The 18,862-nt window shown below is 47.1% G+C and overlaps 1 protein-coding gene across 2 annotated transcripts in view; it reads left to right on the top strand.

Moving 5' to 3' along the window:
• Positions 1-18,862, top strand: part of IL17RD (interleukin 17 receptor D) — an 85,740-nt gene that overhangs the window by 29,939 nt on the left and 36,939 nt on the right. For both annotated transcript variants that reach the window (XM_049862269.1, XM_049862268.1), the window contains exon 2: positions 11,476-11,533. In XM_049862269.1, coding sequence (XP_049718226.1) covers positions 11,476-11,533 — 58 coding nt within the window. The remainder of the gene's footprint in view (positions 1-11,475; positions 11,534-18,862) is intronic.

Raw genomic sequence — 18,862 nt, 5'->3', positions numbered from 1 at the left:
GGCAAACACAATTACCTCCTGGCTGAAATCACACAATGACTTAATTGATGTCAGTGTGTGTGTGTTCGCGTGTGTGTGTTTTAATGGGAATTCCATGTGGTGTCATTGGGAAATTAAGAGAGTCTTCCAGATTTATTACTGAAAGCTGAAGGGCAGACTGTTGGCTTCCATCCAAGCAGTGGGAGATGTAAAGTTTCAGGGATCATTAATGTTTGAATATATCCTTTCAGTTTTAAAATTAGTTTGGCAAAAAGTAAAAATCAGAACCAATATTGAAATCATTGACCCTTTCAGACTTGTAACATTCATCAAGATAAACTTGTGGGAACTTGAGTTTGTATAAGTGATGGTGTTCTTTGTTGTATATCAGTATCTTATTTTTGAAGTGTTAACGAGCTTTGGTATGTCTGAAGTTGAAGTCAAAGCCATAGATTACTCTTCATTTTGAAAAATTGGAGTTTTAGATTATCCCTGCCCCCCTCAGATGCTCTTGAGCAAATATTTTTAAATGTTTCAAAAACTCCACCAATTTTCTGTTTTGACCACAGACACTGTACAGAGCAGACAGTCGAGTGAATGCATAGAGAAGGGGCTGGGAAATCAGCTGTTCGTCCATCTTCTGGATAATGAGTATTTTCCTCTCCATTCAGTGACAAAAAAAAAAAAAAGATTAAGAGTTAGCCACATTGTAGTTTATTTTTAACTTGATTCAATGAGGCTAACTTGACTGTGATGTGAAAAGTAGTGGAAATGTTTCTCTCGGATGGCTTTATGCATAGGAGCCAAGACTGGTTGCCTTTTACATTGCTACTTTGTAAAGTTTATGAGTCCCCACGTCTTGGACAAAAGTGTTCAATCACTGAGATGTAACAAATACCGCCCATAAAGGCTTGCAGTTGAGTGGCATTAATCCAGAGTTCTATTTAAGAGAGCTCTTACCTCCAACGTCCCCCTCCCCATCTGAATTTTGTGTTTAATCACCCAAGTACCCCTTGAATTACTGAAGCACCCCTGGTGCATTCATCAGTCCTGGTGCTGAGCTATGTAGGGCAGCGGGCCTCTAAGGCAGGCAGGTGAGGGGCCATGGGTAGGCTGCAGGGGTTCAGGAGCCCCCGAAACACCATGTGCGAATCTGTGTGTGTGCACACAGGTGCCATAGCTTTCATCAACTTCTCAAAGACATCTGTGCCCCCAAACAAAAAGCTGAGATCCCCTCTTGGGGATCCTCCATTTGGGGATCAGCGAGGGGTAAGTGAGAGGATTTTAGTGATATGGGCCCTGGTGGTGATAGTATCTCTGAGTAAGGGATTGTGATGGTCCGGTTGTAGCTATATAGTGACTCACACTCCGCCCATTTTCAGATCTAACCCGATTTGTTCAAACACCCCAGGATGTGCCTCAAACCTTTGGCAAGCCCTTGCATCTTGAGAACATCTTGTATTTCATCCACCAGCCCACATGGATGGAGTGCCTGTGGGGGAGGGGGGGTGGGTAAGGGGGGCACTGAGTGAGTTCCCAGCCAAGGACCCATGCTGGCCGAGCCCCTTCACCTGGGCTCATTTTCACTCTGGCCACTGCAGCCCCTGGAGCCAGGGGCACTCAGTCAGTGTGTGTAGCGGCGTGTAGCAGAACGGCTCAAAGAGGTCAGCCTCAGGCAGATGAGCTTGTCCTCATGGAGACTGGGCACTTCTCTGAAGTATCTCACTCAGATTCCCACAACTCGGGGAGAACCAAGACTGTTGAGAATTGCCCTGTGTTTGGTGGGCTGCAGGATCCGGTGAGGTTGAAGGAGGGGTGGGATTGTGGTGGGGGAGGGGAAGCTAGTTCATATGCTTGTTAACATTTGACAAAGGAAGTCTAATGCCCAGCCCCGCAGCCGGCGATTGCCCCTCAGGGAGGCCCGGTTCTGCACAGGAAGTCAGACACTAATGATGTTAGCGAGGGGACAAAGGCGCCCAGCCCTGGGAGGGCCTAATTGCTGTGTCCGGCTCCCAGACGGCTGGCCTCACATGGGAGGGGGCCGGCAGGATGTGCTAAGTGTTAACACCTGGAGCTGGGGCTGCTGACTTCCTGGAGCGCTTTTTTTTGTAGTATGGCTGGCACACACACGTACACACAGGTGCTCACAAATCCTGGCTGCATCTCAAGGGGCCATTTGGACGTTTTCGGACGTGGTATCAGAGAGACATTGTTGCTGAGTGGCACTGCAAGCCAGGGCAGGCTGAGAAATAGTTGCTCAGTAACTATTGTGTCACCTCTGGGCTAGCCAACTCCCTTTGTCTCCTCCAAGGAAGCTCCTGAAAAAGGCCAGACTTTTCAGAGAGAAGCAGATACAGATTAGGAGGATCACTGTTGCTTTGGCTTGGAACATTCTAGTCAGAACAGATAGGAGGTGCTCCAGGGGGTGAGAGAGATGGGAATGAGGAGGTGTTCTGGGGAGGGGGGAGCGAGAGAGAGATGGGGTGTTGACCACTGTTTTGAGCCAGTGGGAGTCCTAGGAGGTGGGAATATGGCTGGATGGAGTGAGGGGGGCACACCTGCCAGCAGTTAAGGAGATTGTGTTACCTTGGGGTGGGGACATCTGAATCCATACCTGGATGGGTTGGTTGGAGAGGTTGCATCCCAGGGAAGTGGGGGAGCCCAGGATGCACCCCCTCATTTATAAGTGGGGTCTCTGGATCCCTGGTGTCTAAACATAGCAAAGCCCCTTGAGTGGCCTTCAGGAGCTCTGGGAACCCCTGAAATAGGGTAAGAAATGTTTCTCACAAGACTCCCCAACCGGTTCTAGAAGCCATCTCCCCTCAACAGCAACAGCTCTAACAATTAAAAGTCAGGGCCCCCTGTCTTGGCCATTAGCCCTGAAGGTAGAAATTAGTGGTTCAGCTCCAGCACGGGCCTGGTGACTGTGGAGTTCGGGGCAGCTGGGAGCACAGTGACTTGCTGGCATTTTTGCAGCCAGATAACGGGACTATAAAAAGGATGCTGCAAGTCTGGCTCCCTCCTGGAGAAGGGGGAGGGGGGCGAATAATTTTTATGAACGAGTCTAACATGGCTTTGCCACTTCCCACTGTTATGGAGGTTTTTCTGCCAGAGACCACCATGTGGACAGACTTAATAGGTGACAGAAGGGGTCGCCTTGCTTTCTAGCACAAAAACCTAAAGAGCGGCCTTCCACGATTTTGAAACATGTGAAATCCACCTTGAAGGAAGCACGTGTGCAGAGCACTCTGGGGACCTGCCTGGCTGGGGGAGACTGGGTCCCCATGGCAACGTCACAACCCCCCCCCCATTTCTTCAGGCATTTGTGCTGTAAAAGCAGAATCCCAGATGTGATCCAGTATGTGGAGCCTTGGTCCCCAGCCCTGCAGACTGCATTGGAAGTCAGCACAATTCTGCATACTGCCGTTTATTCACGTGGCTCACTGTGTGGTCCCAAGGCTTTTTATTAGTAGTTTTGTTTTGATCCGAACATTTCCTCCCAGCTTAGACTTTAACAATCATGTTTATAGCTTCAAGTTTTCCTCTATTGTCTAATCACTATTTTGCCCTCACAAAAAGATAGCTTTCTTGGGCCTGAGGAGTAAAGTCTTTTCCAGGGCACCTTTAGCAGCAAAGTGAGAGCCAGCCAGTAGCCAATTCGCTGGGTGGGTATCTGGGCGGTTTGGTAGTTTGCTTCCTCTTTTTACCTGGTATTTACAGAACACCAGTTAATCTCTGTCTGCGAGCTGTCTGCGTATGCTTTTTAATTTGCAAATGGGTTGACTGTTACCTTTAAAGATGTCAGTTCTCCGACATACGGTTCTCGTTTGGGTGGATGGGAGTGGGGTGCACTGCCGAGGGGAAGGTCTGGCTTTCCGTCCAGAAGCATGTTTTATTGCTTGCTTTTAACGTTCTGAGAATTGGAAAAATGGAACAATCCTGTCTGTTTGTGAGTATCAGCCATGGGAGAACACATAGCCCAGATCCTTAACAGACTAATTGGAAAAAGTACTTGGGCTTTTGTTTGGTTCAAACCAAGAGGCTGCAGCGCTTGGTTTTGTTTTGAAAACACAGCTAGAAAGTCAGCTTGTGTGTGTGTGTCTATCTCTGGGCTTTAATGGCCTGTGTGTGTTCCAGCTGCAAAACCAATAAGAAAATCATAGTGTCTGGAGTGGGGAAGGGCATTTTAAAATACATTGAATACCGTTCATGCCACCATCCCTCTGAGAAGAGGCTGTCTGAGAAACGGTGTATATAAATATCCTAGCGAGTCTTTATCGTTCGTGAGCAGATTTCTCTGGAGGGCAGAGGGTGGGAGGGTGGGGATGGCGAAGGAAAGCTGGGATGAAAACTCAGAGCCTTCAGCTTGATAAGGAGGATGCATGGTAACTTGGCATCTGTCCGCTCCATGTTACAGCTCAGGAACAATTGTCCCTTCAGCTTTCCTTTGGGGAGCGTGAAATTAGGAACATATGTGTGCTGATTACCAGCATGTCAGAGATGAATCACGATTACGGCTTGGTCTGGTGCACAGGCGATGGCCTGGAGTAGTGACTTCCTACCTCCCGGAGCAAACCTCTCTAATTAGCTTAAGATCTCAGGGTCTTTTTGGGCGGACGTGGTAACTGCTGGCGGGAACCCACCAGCGCTCCCCCAGAGCTTGTGTGTTCTCCGCTAGACACCCAAGACCTCGCCAGCTCCCCAGATCTGGCTGTTGGCGTCCTGCGCTTCTGCAGTTGGTTGGAGGGAGAGACGGCAGCTCCCAGAACGTAAGGGAGTGTCTCGAACAGATCCGGGCCCAGGTGGGCCTTGTGATTTATGTCCCGTGTGTTTGGGGTTCGCCAGCATTCTCTTCAGCTCACATCACCTGAGATTTCTCTGTCTTTGCTGACTGTTTTTTTTTTTTTTTTTTAAAGCTAAAGGTTTGAACCAAAGTAAGTGGGATCTGTCTTCGTTTATGAAACAATCCAAACCTGTACGGGATAAAACTACCTCACGTTCTGCCTTGTTTTGCCCTTATCATGTTCACAGGTCCTGGGCAAAAATGCCGTCAGTCTCAGTCTGCCTTTAAGCCTCACAGAGCTGCCTGTTGTGTTTTGTTACCTTTGTGACTCAGTGGAAATCCAAGATGGGGAAGGTGTTCTGGAAAATAGGAAGCGTGGGTTGGCTTTAGTTCTAAGTCGTTACCAGATGGACCTTTTAAAAACCCATCCTCCCAGTCCTCTGACAACAGATAGCAAAACTGTTATTAAAGTCTTCACCCAGATTCTGTTCGTGAAAACTTCATGAGCCTTCTGAAAGTTCCTTTTAATGGATTTGAAAGCAGTCTTATTTAGGCCTTATCTTGTGGTCTGCCTTCCGTTGGAGAAGCCGAAAGGCCCAGTCCAGTTGCCACTGAGTAGATGCCAACTCACGCTGACGCCACTTGTGTCAGAGGAGGACTGTGCTCCGCAGGGTCATTAATGGCGGCTTTTTCAGAAGTAGATCACCAGGACTTTTTTCCAAGGCACCTCTGGGTGGGTCCAGACTGCCAACCTTTTCTTAGTAACCCAGCACTTAACCATTTGGGCCACCCATGGACCTCAGGGGCCATATTTAGCACAGTCCTTTTCAAAATGCATTTTTTCCAAAATGACGTTTAAGCTGTTCTGGAACTGGATTAGACGTGTTGCTCAGGAAAGTTCACAGGGTTGAGACTCCCCAAGGCCCCACAGGAAATTGGCTGTCTGATTGCCTCTCCACAGCCGCCCCTGCCCACCCTCATCTGGCCAGGGGCTCTGGGCTGCTCGGTGTGGGACCCTGCCCCGTGGCTGTCTTTGTGCCCAGGCCTTTGCGTCTTGCCATAAGGCGGGAGCGTGGTGTGGGTTTTTGCCATTTAAATTTTAGTCCTTCAGTGCATTTAAGGGTTATCCTTCTTTTTTTTTTTCTTCTTTACCCCCTCCCTCCTTCCTAAGAGATGTTTTCCCCATTATATTCCCATTTTCTGCCTCCATCCTTGCACACCCTAGTGTGTGTCTACCAGAGGAATTTCCTAGCAGAGCTGCAGGCACCGGGGTGCTTCTTGGCCCACTTTGGAACAAATGAAAAGCCACCAATAGTGAGCAGATGAGGGTGGCTAATTAACTAAGAATGTGGCACCCCCAGGCCATAGCACTGACATTTATGGTTTTCGAGTAACTGGCAACAAACAAGTATTCTTAATTGTCAGCTCATTAAATATCAAAACTGTGTAGTAGCTAAAAGCTTAGGACTGTTTTCCTGGAGAAGGGATTTTAGTGAGTGGGACTGATTTGGGTCAGCTTTGTAAATTGCCTCATCTGCATTCTCTTAGTCGTCAGCCCTAATTCTAAGCCCATAACTCATCTTGTAACATCAAGCTAGACCCTCCTGGGTTCTCAGTGTGTATTACATGTCTTAACCATTCCTTCATGTCTCCAGGCAGAAAATGAGTATGGAGGGCTGACTGTGTGGCTGTGGGGGGGACTCCTGGCTCCTCTGCCTTCAGCCTCTCCTCCCATCCAGCCAGCCCTCATTAGAGGCAGAGCCGCTGGGCCACCCAGCCCCACTGTGACCATCAGCAGAATACATTCCTTAGGCTGGTGGTCAGAGCCTTCTGGCGCCCCGTCCTACCCTGTCCATCGCCCGGCTCCCACAATCCCCCTGTGGAGACAGATCTCACATGGGAGTTGCTGTCCCCTGTCTTCCTTCCTATCCGCTTGTAACTAGCCCTGTCACACAACTCTCACTTTGTTTGTTAGGGCAGGAATCTTCTTGGGATTGGTGATGTAACCATTTCTGGGTTTATCCTGTGTCAGATGCTCTGCTGAGCACTTGGTGTACATCATCTCCGGCCCCACAACAGTCCTTTCCAGGAAGTTTAATTCACACTCAGGCAAACAAGGCTCAGAGAGGTACTGAAACTTGCCCAAGGTCACACAGCTGGAGAGTGGGAGAGTCTGAATTGGAACTGACATCTGCATGTCTCCAAAGCCCATGCTCTTGAGCACTCTGTCACTTCAGATGAGTCGCAGGCTAGCCCACAGAAGCCTGTGCCTAAGAGGGCAGAATCTCACGCAAGTGCTCTGACGAATCAGTGCCCCATTTTTGCCTGGAGCTGGAGTGGGAGAGAGGTAACAAGTGATCAGTTCTGCCCTGGGTGTGAGAGGGGGAGAATGACAGCACATGTCATGTGTGTGACAATCGAGATCTGTTTCACCACATGGCAGCTGAAATGATGTAAGTGCGTATTAGTTTTCTATTGCTGCTGTGACAAATTGCCAAAAGCTTAGAGAGAGAGATAGCTGCCTTTGAGTCAGAATGAACTGTTGCCCAGTCTGCATCCTCACAGTTGCAGGTATGTTCAAGTTCATGGTTGCAGCTACTGTGTGTCCATCTCACCAAGGGTCTCCCTCGCCCCCACAGCCCCTCCTTCACCGCACCTGATGTCCCTCTCCAGTGACTGAGCCCTACGGATGATGTTTCCCAACCAAGTCAGGCAACGTTCTGTTACGATCTGTGGGGTTTTCATTGGTTAATTTTCAGACGTGGATCACTAGATCCTTCTTCCTAGTCTGTCTTAGCCTGGAAGCTCTGCTGAAACCTGTGTACATGAGTGACCCTGCAGGTTGTGAAATACTGGTAGCTTCCAGCATTTTACAAATTGCAAGCCACCGCAGTACAACAACCTGACAGATGGGAGGCAGTCCAAAAATTTAGTGGGTTAAAAAACACTCATTTATTATCTTACAGTTCAAGAAGTCAGAAGTTCTAAATGGGTCTTACAGGCCTAAAACCAAGGTTTTGGTAGAGTTGGTTCCTTCTGGAGGCTCCAGGGGAGAATCCTTGGTAATGTAGATACACCAGGCCCACCCGGATTATCCAGGATAATCGCTCTGTCTCAGGATCCTTAACTTAATCACATTTGCAAAGCCCCTTTTGCTGTGTGAGGTCATGTTCACAGGTTCCTTGGGGTTAGGACATGGACTTCTTTGGGGGACCCATGATTCCGTCTACCGCAGAGTGTAAAGAAAGCAGTAGTGCTCTGTGGGCCAGCCTGGGCACTCTGTTTCTGAGGGCTCTGGACCAGCTGAAGCGTTGTTCAGTTGTGAGCGAGGACTGCCTGGTGGAGCATCGTCTGGGACATGGGCTGAGAAGCTGTGGCCTTGAGGACTTCCAAGAGTGGAACGTCTTCGTAGTACACATAAGAACTGCCACCTGGGATGGCATCTCTTGCTTCAGGCTTGGATGGTCAGATGGTTTTATGGTCTCTGCTTTTCTGTGGAATTAGAATAACAAGTTTGTGGTTCACTGGCAGAGGTGCCTTGCCAGTGAAATTGTGGGGATGGATTACTGTGCTCCCGTAGAGTAAATATGCAGGAAGTCTGACATGTCAGGACCTAGACTAGGCGGCAACCCGTTAGGGGAGCACAGCCAGGGGTGACTGACAGGAACGGCTTCGTGGGGAGTGTGTGGGAAGAGAAGCGCCCTGCGAAGTGCAGATGCTGGGTGCTGTTGGAGTGCCTGCAGGGTTTTGGGAGGCGGGAGGAGTGGCAGGAAGGTCAGCAGGGACCTCCTCAGGAATGGTCTAGGGGTGGTGGGAAGCCAGTGAAGGGTTTGGAGCAGGGGGATGAGGGCAGATTTGCAGTGTTAGGAGGTCGTCTCGATAGTCGAGGCTTGAGGTCAGGCTGGTTCATTGCTGGGTGCTCAGCCCTGTGGGGTCAAGGTGGAGTGCTCAGTGGGTCGTGAAGGGACATCGCGTGCAAGCCTCATGGTCCTCCGAGGCCAGCTCACAGGGCCCTCCCTGAACAGCTGCATCACAGCTCACAGAGGACTTATTTGGAGGGATTTAGGCTCTCACCTTCAGGAGACTCGGTTTAGATGCCCAGCCAGTGCGCCTCGTGTGCAGCGACCACCTGCCTGTCCGTGGAGGCTTGTGTGTTGCTATGATGCTGAACAGGTTTCAGTGGAGCTCCAGACTAAGACTAGGAAGAAAGGCCTGGCAATCTGCTTTGAAAATCTACCAGTGAAAACCCCATGGATCACAGCGGCCTGCTCCAGAAGCAACCATGGGGATGATGCAGGACCAGGCACTGTCTCATTCCATTGTGCACGGGGTCACCATGAGCCGGGGGCCTACTGATGGCAGCTAACAACAGGCTCATAATGCATGGTATGGAATTCCTTCAGGGGGAGCACACCTCACTGTCTATGCTCCTCTCCATGACGCATTGCTGAGTACAAGTACCTGTAAATCTGTTAAAAACACATTTCAAGAGAAATACAGAAGAAACAAGAAGAAAAGCTGATAAAATGACTGGAGTTGCTAGGTGCCTCGGAGCGTGGTGTTAAACGGAATGAGCTTAATTTGTGAGAAGTGCTGCCTCTACGTGGTTTCCTGTGGTGCTCCTCAGGTCCCCACTAGCCCCACCACCACACACACAGGGGTGTAAATTCTTTTATTAAGAAGACCCAGTGGAGCAAAGCAGCTGGCCCTTGGTCACCGACTAGTGGATGGAAGGTTAAGGCTGGCCTTGGCCTCTAGATCCCATTTGTTTCCTTCCCACAGTGCTGCCTTTCTTGCTCCATTCTACCCAGTTATTCTCTGTCTTAAGCGCCTGATACATGTCATCTGTGACCTTCATTTAACCGTACTCAGGTACTGTCTTGTGGCATCTCGTCTATTACACATTTATTTATGGTTGACACTTCTACCCCAGCTATGTGTATTTTGTTTTTCCATCTAAACAGGAGTTCTTGGGGAGCCAGGGTGTGATCTGAAGTTTGTATGCCCTGGGGTGTGATCCATGGACCCAGTTACTCATCTTTGAAAGAATAAGTGCCATGCTCCTTTGGTCCACAAGGGCAGGGGCCATGGCTATTTTGTTTACCACCATACCTAGGAGAGTACCTGGCTCATAATAGATAGTGAACAAAAAAAAAAAATTTTCCAGCTGGTGTCCTGGGAATTTGTAAGGCAGGAAGGGTATGGTTTGGGGGTTGTGAGCTTGGGTGTTGGATGTTGCCATGGGACTGCGGGGGCCGGAGGGGGGGAGGTTAGATTATGTCCTTCCTTCCCTCTGCCTGGTTATGATCTCTGGTCTTGGCCATCTGGTTGCAGACCATGGCCTTGTCCCTAAAGAGTTATGGAAGCTCTTAGAAGTTTAATAAGGTGACAAGACTTTCCAAAGTGTTTCAATTCAGGTAAGGAATTCTGGAATCCTGTGTGGGGGAGGAAGAATGGATGGAAGGAGGACATCTGAAAAAGGAAGGTGAACCAGGTAGAAAGGGAGTCCCAGTAGATCATGGGCTGATGCGCCATTTTGATTTAGGGTTTACGTTACTGCTTATTCCTCATTTTTTTACAGCTCTGTGTGTGTGTGTGTGTGTGTGTTTCTCCCTTTCTGCACAGCTGGGCTTTCCCGAAGCCCTTGTGGATCTGAGCTCAGGGGTCCAGTCTCAGAGGGCATGGCCGGCCTCAGGATGAACAGCACAAACAACACGTGCAGGCACAGGCTGTGGCCTGAGACCCTGGGCCCCATCAGAGGTGTTCTGCGCATTGCACCTCAGCGAAACAATCAACCCAACTGCTGCATATGGTTTCCCCAGCATCCCTCTTCTTGAGTGGAAACTGCGCTATGTAGTTAGAATATTTTCCCATCATTTAGTATTTCTGAATTAACATATTTTGAAGAATTGTTCACATAGTGCTGAACGGCACAGTTGCAGAAACAGTTCAGTCAGAGTGGGAGTCAGTAGATGGAGGCTGCTCTTTGCCGTGGTGGTGAATAGGTGGGGTTAGGGAGAGGTGGGTTGGTGGGAGGATTCCGGGCTCCCTCCATGGATGCCGTAATTAAAGCGGGAAGTCTGGCAGAGTTGTTATCCCGCTAGTAAGAGCACAGATGGCGAGCGGCCACATTGCTGAGAGGTAGAGTTAGACATTTTAAAGTCTCCTTTTCTTTTTCTTTTATGACCCACTCAGCGTATTCCAAGCACAGGTTGGGATACAGTGAAGAATTTTCTCATTAAAAGTAACAGCTTATTCTCACACTCATTCGCGGTCTTGGGGTGAGAGCTCTGTTTCCTTGGCCTTGAGGAATCGCCTATCTGTTGTGGCTTAGTAGAGCTTTCGGATGAGGGCGTCTGGTAGGCTAATTTTATAACCGGTCAATGCTTGAAGTGGATCCAGCTGGAAGGGCTCCACCTGGCAGCCTTGGTCTCTGTCCTGCTTTTACTGTTAATGAGTAGATATTTAACCCCCGACAGCCTGCGCTTGTTGTCTTAGGGCTAGTGAGTGCTCATGATCCCCGTGGCCAGGCAGTTGGGAATCCCCCGGGGAGCAGGGAGTTTGTGGAGCAGATGGAAAGAGCTATGGACATCACTCAGCGGCTGGCATGACACTGGGTCTCAGCAGTGATGTGTGTGGTTTGACTCCGTGGGGTCGGTGCTAGGAAAGCAGATTGGCTTCACTCCACCTCATGTTCTCTTGTTTTCCTACAGGGAGTGGGGCCGGCCAGCAGGCACAGCGGGGTGCACAACATCACCTTCAGATATGACAGTAAGTAACTGGCTTGACCTCTGAGAGTGGAGCCCTTTCAAAGACCTAAACGTACCCAGCTGTGCTTCATCAAGGAATGCCGCAGGGCCTGTGGTTGGGGAATTTTCTGAACCTGCTCAGGTTTGTTGGCAGAGCGAAGGCAGCACGGTCTAATTAAGCCACTTAACTATTTGGGGGGGTCATATGTCCCCAGAAGAGTTCAGAGAAGTTGTGTGTGGAGACTTTGCTTGGGTTCCTTCGGGTGTGGCCGTATTCTTAAGAACAAACACAGATGCCTCTAGGGGACAAATGAGTGAAGCTGCTCAAGTGCAGGACACTAGAGAGTGGTGGGGACTGTGGCAAATTGGAGAGCTCATGCCTGGTCTGAAGGAAGCATTGGCTCCTCCACTCCAGCTCGTCGTGGAGTTGAGTAATTCATACTGCATGCTGCCAGATACTGTGATTTCCAAGGAAAGCAGGAAATTCACATTTTTCATGTGAACAGTTTTAAAATATTGTTTCGAACTTCTCACAAACTCAGAGTGGGCCAAGTGGATTGGCCCTAGATTGGCCTGGGGTCACCTGTTGGCCACCTCTGATTTAGACCTGGGGTCCAATCCTAGTTTCCCACCAACCAGCCGTGTGTGCTGCGACAAGTGACTTGATTTCTCCAAGCCTCAGTTTTCTCATCATATAAAAATTATTTTCTCCTTCTTAGCATTGTTTGGAAGATGTAGTAGTCTGCTTCCGTAACAATTACAGCCTGGAAAACTCTATGGGGCAGTTCTACTCTGTCCTGTGGGGTTGCTATGAGTTGGAATTGATTCGACAGCAGCGGGTTTGTGTGTTTGTTTTTGGTAGCATTATTTGAGTCTTAAATGAAGTTGCTTATCTCAGCAACTGGTCTGTGTGCACTCAATACTATCCTAACATTAGAAGGCACCCCTGGGTGATGTAAATGGTTAATGTGCTTGGCAGCTAACTGAAAGGCTGGAGATTCAAGTTCACTCAGAGGCACTTTGGAAGAAGGGCCTGGTGACCTACTCCGGACGAACCAGTCACTGAAAACTCTGCGAAGCACAGCTCCACTCTGACGCACACCTGGGGTCGCCATGAGTTGGAATGGATTTGATGGGAACTGATTTTTCTAAAAATTAATATTAGAAGTTATTCCAACTGGAGTTAGAACGCAAGTACCCTTTTTCCCTTCCCTAAAGAAAGGGTGGCATTTTCTGGCTGAATTATTTCACACAGGGCAGGTGGGCAAGCTTGTTCTGACTATAGAACTGAGTTTTTGAGCCCTTTGAAGCTTAATTTGTAAGTGCAAATGTTGACCCGAGGGAGCTTGATGCATGTTTAGCAGCTCCTGACCTTTGACTCATCCCTTGGGGGGAGATCTGAATCAATGTCAGTAAGGGGAGTCGGTCACATCGAGGCCTCTGAAATGGACACCTACTTGAAGCAGGGTTTTTGAGGCTCTTGGGTAGTCTTACAACCTTAAGATACAAATGTGTGTGTCGGCGTCACGCCCACCACTGGCATTGGTATCGTAAGTGAACCTATAAGGGCTTGCGTGTGCTCCCAGACATTCCACGTTAGTGGTGGGTGCGTGTCCTGCGTAACTGCTGTGATGATGCTGAGGAGGGATTTGCTGCAAGTCCGTGGCACCTGATTCTGCTAAGTAAAGACATGTGGAAGAGGTCTTTCTCTGAGTCAGAAAGTTAATTTCTAATATACGCTCTCAGTCCTGGCAGATCTTATATTACATTCCAAGAGTTCAGAATTTTCCGGTCAGCTGCAAACAAACATTTGCTTCTCTGATTTAATATAGGGTTTCACGGACGAGGTTCTGTACCTGTAAAGCCGAAAAGTATCATTTTCTTCATGGGGCTAAGTATGTGGTCCACTTACCTACCTATTCCTGTCTCCTAGCTGTTACTTTCATTTTAATTCCTCAGCTTTTAATTAGAATTTAATTCACAGCTCACGTTGAACCCTGAAATATCTGAAGCTCTGTTGTATTTTGGCAAAATGTCATTTGGGCATAAAGTTTTTGTAGCCAGAACCCAGAACTTTAGACTGACTAATGATTGAATCCAGGCTGTGTAAGAAACTTACTCATTGTTTTCCACTGAAAAAGATATTTTTCTCCTCCCCAGGGAAGTTCCTGCTCCATTGACTGGTAACTAGTTTTGCTTGAAATAGCTGAGAACACATTACCAATTTTTCACTGGAATTATTAAACTACAAAATCTTATTTTTTTATTCCTTTATCATTTGAGGAAACCCTGGTGGCATAGTGGTTAAGAACTACATCTGCGAACCAAAAAGGTCAGCAGTTGGAATCTACCGGGTGCTCCTTGGAAACTCTATGGGGCAGTTCTGCTCTGTCCTGTAGGGTCACTATGAGTTGGAATCAACTTGATGGCAATGAGTTTTTTGGGGGTTTTGTCATTCGATATTGTAAAGAAAGAATGTCTTGTTATGAAGTCCAAACTGAATTCCACAGGCCTTCTTGCAGCCTTTGACTTCGCATTCCACGTTTCTCCTGTAGGCTCTGCAAGTGTATGGCCTGAGCAGTGGCGTCACTAGGAGTGTGTGGGGGGTGCGGACTGTACCGGGTGACACTGTCAGAGGGGTGACACCAAAATGACTGTCTATAAAATTTTTGAGCAGTATTTCAGCAGAAATTTGTTATTATTTTTAAAGATCCCTGAAGCTGTGACAACAAAAACATTTTTCGTAAGCCTGGTTTACAGGTATTAATATACTACAAGGCTAAAACTCTATGTTAATTTATTTTTTGAATCTTCTAACGCACTCTGGTCAGAGCTGTCACTGTTACCCAATTACTGGGGTGCTTTTATTTTTTTTTAATCACATGGTTTCATCTCTACCCGCTACAAGCACGCGCTGTTGTTTTCATAGCTGCTGATTTTGTCAAATTTTCTGTTGTTTTAGCTACAATATTGTGGTAATTAGTATTTGTGAATGTGTATCCATCACTTTTTTGAGAGTGAAGTAGTAATTAAAGGAAAAGGAGAAAAAATTTAAAAAAGGCTTCCGCTGAGTCACTAATAATGTTGTAATTCAATGTAGAAAGATTTTACAAAACAATTTTCTTGTTAGTATTCGTATAATCTAAGGAATACTATCTTTAAGCAATTTGCAGTTATATTTATCACATATTATTCTATGATTGAAACTGATAATAAGCATTACTAAGGATTCCATACACTCTGGTACAGGAGCAGGTTCATGGGGTGACACCATGAGTGATACACTGGGTGACACCAACCCTAGTGATGCCACTGTGCCTAGTAGGTTTTAGTTTTATTCCTAGACTGTGTATTTGGATAATTGTATTTACAGAAACCCAGAGAGTGCTCGTTTTGGCATTAGAAATGAACACAGTAATGTTTGGGCACCTTTTCCTGGAGCCGGTTAAAGCCAAAGGCCTCTCTTTCATTATAACGCATTGCTGTTGAGTCTGTTCAGACTCATGGTGACCCCACGTATTACGGAGTAGAGCTGCTCCATAGGGTTTTCTTGGTTCTAATTTTACAGAAGCAGTTTGCCAGGCCTTTCTTTCACAGAGCTACAGGGTGAGTTCGAAGCACCAGCATTGAGATTAATAGACGAATGCAAAGAGTTTGCACCAGCCGAAGTCTTTTCTTTCATTCTAGTCCTTAGCATATTGTTGTTAGGTGCTGTCCAATCAGTTCCGACTCATAGCGATCCCACAGGACAAAGTAGAACTGCCCTCTAGGGTTTCCAAGGAGCGGCTGGTGGATTTGAACTGCCAACCTTTTAGTTAGCAGCTTTCTCTTTTTTTTAAATAATTTTTATTGAGCTTTAAGTGAACGTTTACAAATCAAGTCAGTCTGTCACGTATAAGCTTATATACACCTTACTCCATACTCCCACTTACTCTCCCCCTAATGAGTCAGCCCTTCTGGTCTCTCCTTTTGTGACAATTTTGCCAGTTTCTAACCCTCTCTACCCTCCCATCTCCCCTCCAGACAGGAGATGTCAAAACAGTCTCAAGTGTCCACCTGATACAAGTAGCTCACTCTTCATCAACATCTCTCTCCTACCCACTGTCCAGTCCCTTCCATGTCTGATGAGTTGTCTTCGGGGATGGTTCCTGTCCTGTGCCAACAGAAGGTTTGGGGACCATGACCGCCGGGATTCCTCTAGTCTCAGTCAGACCATTAAGTCTGGTCTTTTTATGAGAACTTGGGGTCTGCATCCCACTGATCTCCTGCTCCCTCAGGGGTTCTCTGTTGTGCTCCCTGTCAGGGCAGTCATCAGTTGTGGCCGGGCACCATCTAGTTCTTCTGGTCTCAGGATGATGTAAGTCTCTGGTTCATGTGGCCCTTTCTGTCTCTTGGGCTCATAGTTGTCGTGTGACCTTGGTGTTCTTCATTCTCCTTTGATCCAGGTGGGTTGAGACCAATTGATGCCTCTTAGATGGCCGCTTGTTAGCATATAGGACCCCAGACGCCAGCTTTCAAAGTGGGATGCAGAATGTTTTCATAATAGAATTATTTTGCCAATTGACTTAGAAATCCCCTTAAGCCATAGTCCCCAAACCCCTGCCCTTGCTTCACTGACCTTTGAAGCATTCAGTTTATCCCGGAAACTTCTTTGCTTTTGGTCCAGTCCAGTTGAGCTGACCTTCCGTGTATTGAGTATTGTCCTTCCCTTCACCTAAAGTAGTTCTTATCTACTAACTAATCAGTAAAAAACCCTCTCCCACCCTCCCTCCCTCCCCACCTCGTAACCACAAAAGTATGTGTTCTTCTCAGTTTATACTATTTCTCAAGATCTTATAATAGTGGTCTTATACAATATTTGCCCTTTTGCCTCTGACTAATTTCGCTCAGCATAATGCCTTCCAGGTTCCTCCATGTTATGAAATGTTTCACAGATTCGTCACTGTTCTTTATCGATGCGTAGTATTCCATTGTGTGAATATACCACAATTTATTTAACCATTCATCCGTTGATGGACACCTTGGTTGCTTCCAGCTTTTTGCTATTGTAAACAGTGCAGTTAGCAGCTTTTTAATCACTGCACCACCAGGGCTCTGTCTTCAGTATAAAAAAACAAAACAAAACCCGTTGCCATCGAGTTGATTCTAATTCATAGCGACCCTCTAGGGCAGAGTAGAACTGCCCCATAGGTTTCCAAGGAACAACCAGTGGATTTGAACTGCTGACCTTTTGGTTAGCAGCTGAACTCTTAACCACTATGCCACCAGGGCTCCATTCTCACATTCTCAGTATAGTCCTCAATAAATGAGCAGTTTTGCAATATTCAAGTATGTCAGGATCTTGCCTTTTTTGTGTACTGAGAAGCTGGCCTCAGCCAAGGTTTTTGCTGGCCGAACACCTCTGAATGAGACTGTCTTAGTGGTAAGCGCTGAGCTGGTGACAGAGTGCCGAGAGGCCTGGGTGAGCCTCGGGGGCTGTTTTCTGTCCTGTCCGAGGTGGTCCGCAGTGGCGTCCTGAGCCGGCCACCTGTCCTCTCTTAGCTGTACTTTCCTCATTAGTAAAAAGTGAGCAGTAGACCAGATTTGTTTTTTACTTTTTTCCTATTGTAAAATTCTCTTCTGCATCCAGAGAACAAATGTTGATTGCTTTGAGGGTGAATTTTCATCAGAGGCAGAATTCGGTTTTACTAATTATTAACGTCCTTCCAAAAGACGCGGTATTGAAATGTAAGTGTGGCAGGTGGAAGTGATAGAAAAGTGTGAACACTGCGGTGGCTAGGCAAAAAGCAGCCAAGTGGGCAGGGTGGAGGATGCAGTGGGCTGGGAGTGCATGGTAATGGGTCTATGTTACACTTGAGTGAAAACTTAAAAAGGAGGGGAACCCCTGAAACTATTGCCCTGAGATAATCTTTAAACCTTAAACCAAAAATATCCCCTGAAGCCTTATTAAAACAAAACAAAACAAAAACCCCAAACCTGTTGCCATTGAGTGAATTCCAACTCATAACGACCCTGTAGAGCGGAGTAGGGCTGCCCCATAGGGTTTCCAAAGCTGTAAATCTTTATGGAAGCAGACTGCCATGTCTTTCTTCCTCAGAGCAGCTGGTGGGTTCGAGCTGCCAACCTTTTGATTAGCAGCCAAGCACTTAACCGTGTGTGCCACCAGGGCTCCTAAACCAAACAATAGTTTAGCTTAACTAGTAAAGAATGTCTGCGCTGAGCACTATGCTCTTTTAAGAGCTATGTATATGGGATCCAGTTGACAGCAGCAACTCAGAAGACAGAACCACCAGCCTTTAGGTCAGTAGAGGAACGCAAACAATTTGTACCACTTGGGCTCCCTTCTGACCTAAAAGAGCCTTAGGGGGCAGTGAGTTTATGTTAATAGGGGAGGAACAACTCAGAAAAGGAGGGTAAGAATGGTTGAACAATTCAGAATGTAGACAGTGTCACTGGATTGTACATGTAGAAACTTGGTGTATATTTTGCAGCATATATTCTCAACAACAACAGCAACAAAAAATAAAATTATTAAAAAAAATTTAAAAGACGGAATCCTGTGTGCACTTTAAAAGGCTTGGGAGGGTGTCTGCTAGAATGTTAATAGCCGTTAACCTCTGCAATGAGAGGCTATGCATGACTTTTATATTTTTCTTACATTCTTTTGTGGTTTTCAAGTATCTCCAGTGAACGTGTTTAGTCATAAAGGTGGCAAACGTGCCGCACGGTTTACAAGGGAGAAGTTAAATATGCAGAATCACTGAGCTTCTTAAAAAATGTCCCTGAAGTCTTCTGCCCTTCCGAGGGGTAGTGGGCAGGTTTGGGCATTTGAAGGAACTGAAGACCATCCACAGTAGGTACTGAAAACAGTGTTCGAGGTTAATCACTGAGAAACAGAGATGAAGCAGCTTACGATGAGCTGCGTCATGGTTGATAACTCTTCCTGCACGAGTGGCCGCTCTCTGAAGTCCCAGCCCGGTACGAGCTAGAAGCTTCTGGTGGCTTTGTAGGACTGTGCAGACTTTGAAGGTGTGTATAGCAATTCCAGGTGATGCAGCTGCTCCCATGAGTGTGGCGTCATTGGCAGGTGGCAGTGAGTAATGTCCTCAGAGAAAATCAAAGAATCAGGTGGTTTTTGTTTTTTAAGCAGTGTGGAGCTCCCTAGATTTACTGGGTGTTGTGGGTATCTTTAATGGTACATGGTGTTTCAGAACAAAAGATTTACCTTTGACAATGCTAGTTAATGTTGAAGGCACCTAGCTTATTGCTAAGTCCCAAGGTTTTTAGCAGCTGTCTGTATTATTATCTCTTGCAGGTACTAACTGGGTTATTTAACAGTCTTGCTTGGAAT

The sequence above is a fragment of the Elephas maximus genome, chromosome 20 (assembly GCF_024166365.1).
Source record: "Elephas maximus indicus isolate mEleMax1 chromosome 20, mEleMax1 primary haplotype, whole genome shotgun sequence".
NCBI lineage: Eukaryota > Metazoa > Chordata > Mammalia > Proboscidea > Elephantidae > Elephas > Elephas maximus.
Note: the sequence above shows the minus strand (reverse complement) of the source record. Positions and strands in the feature narration are given on the sequence as shown.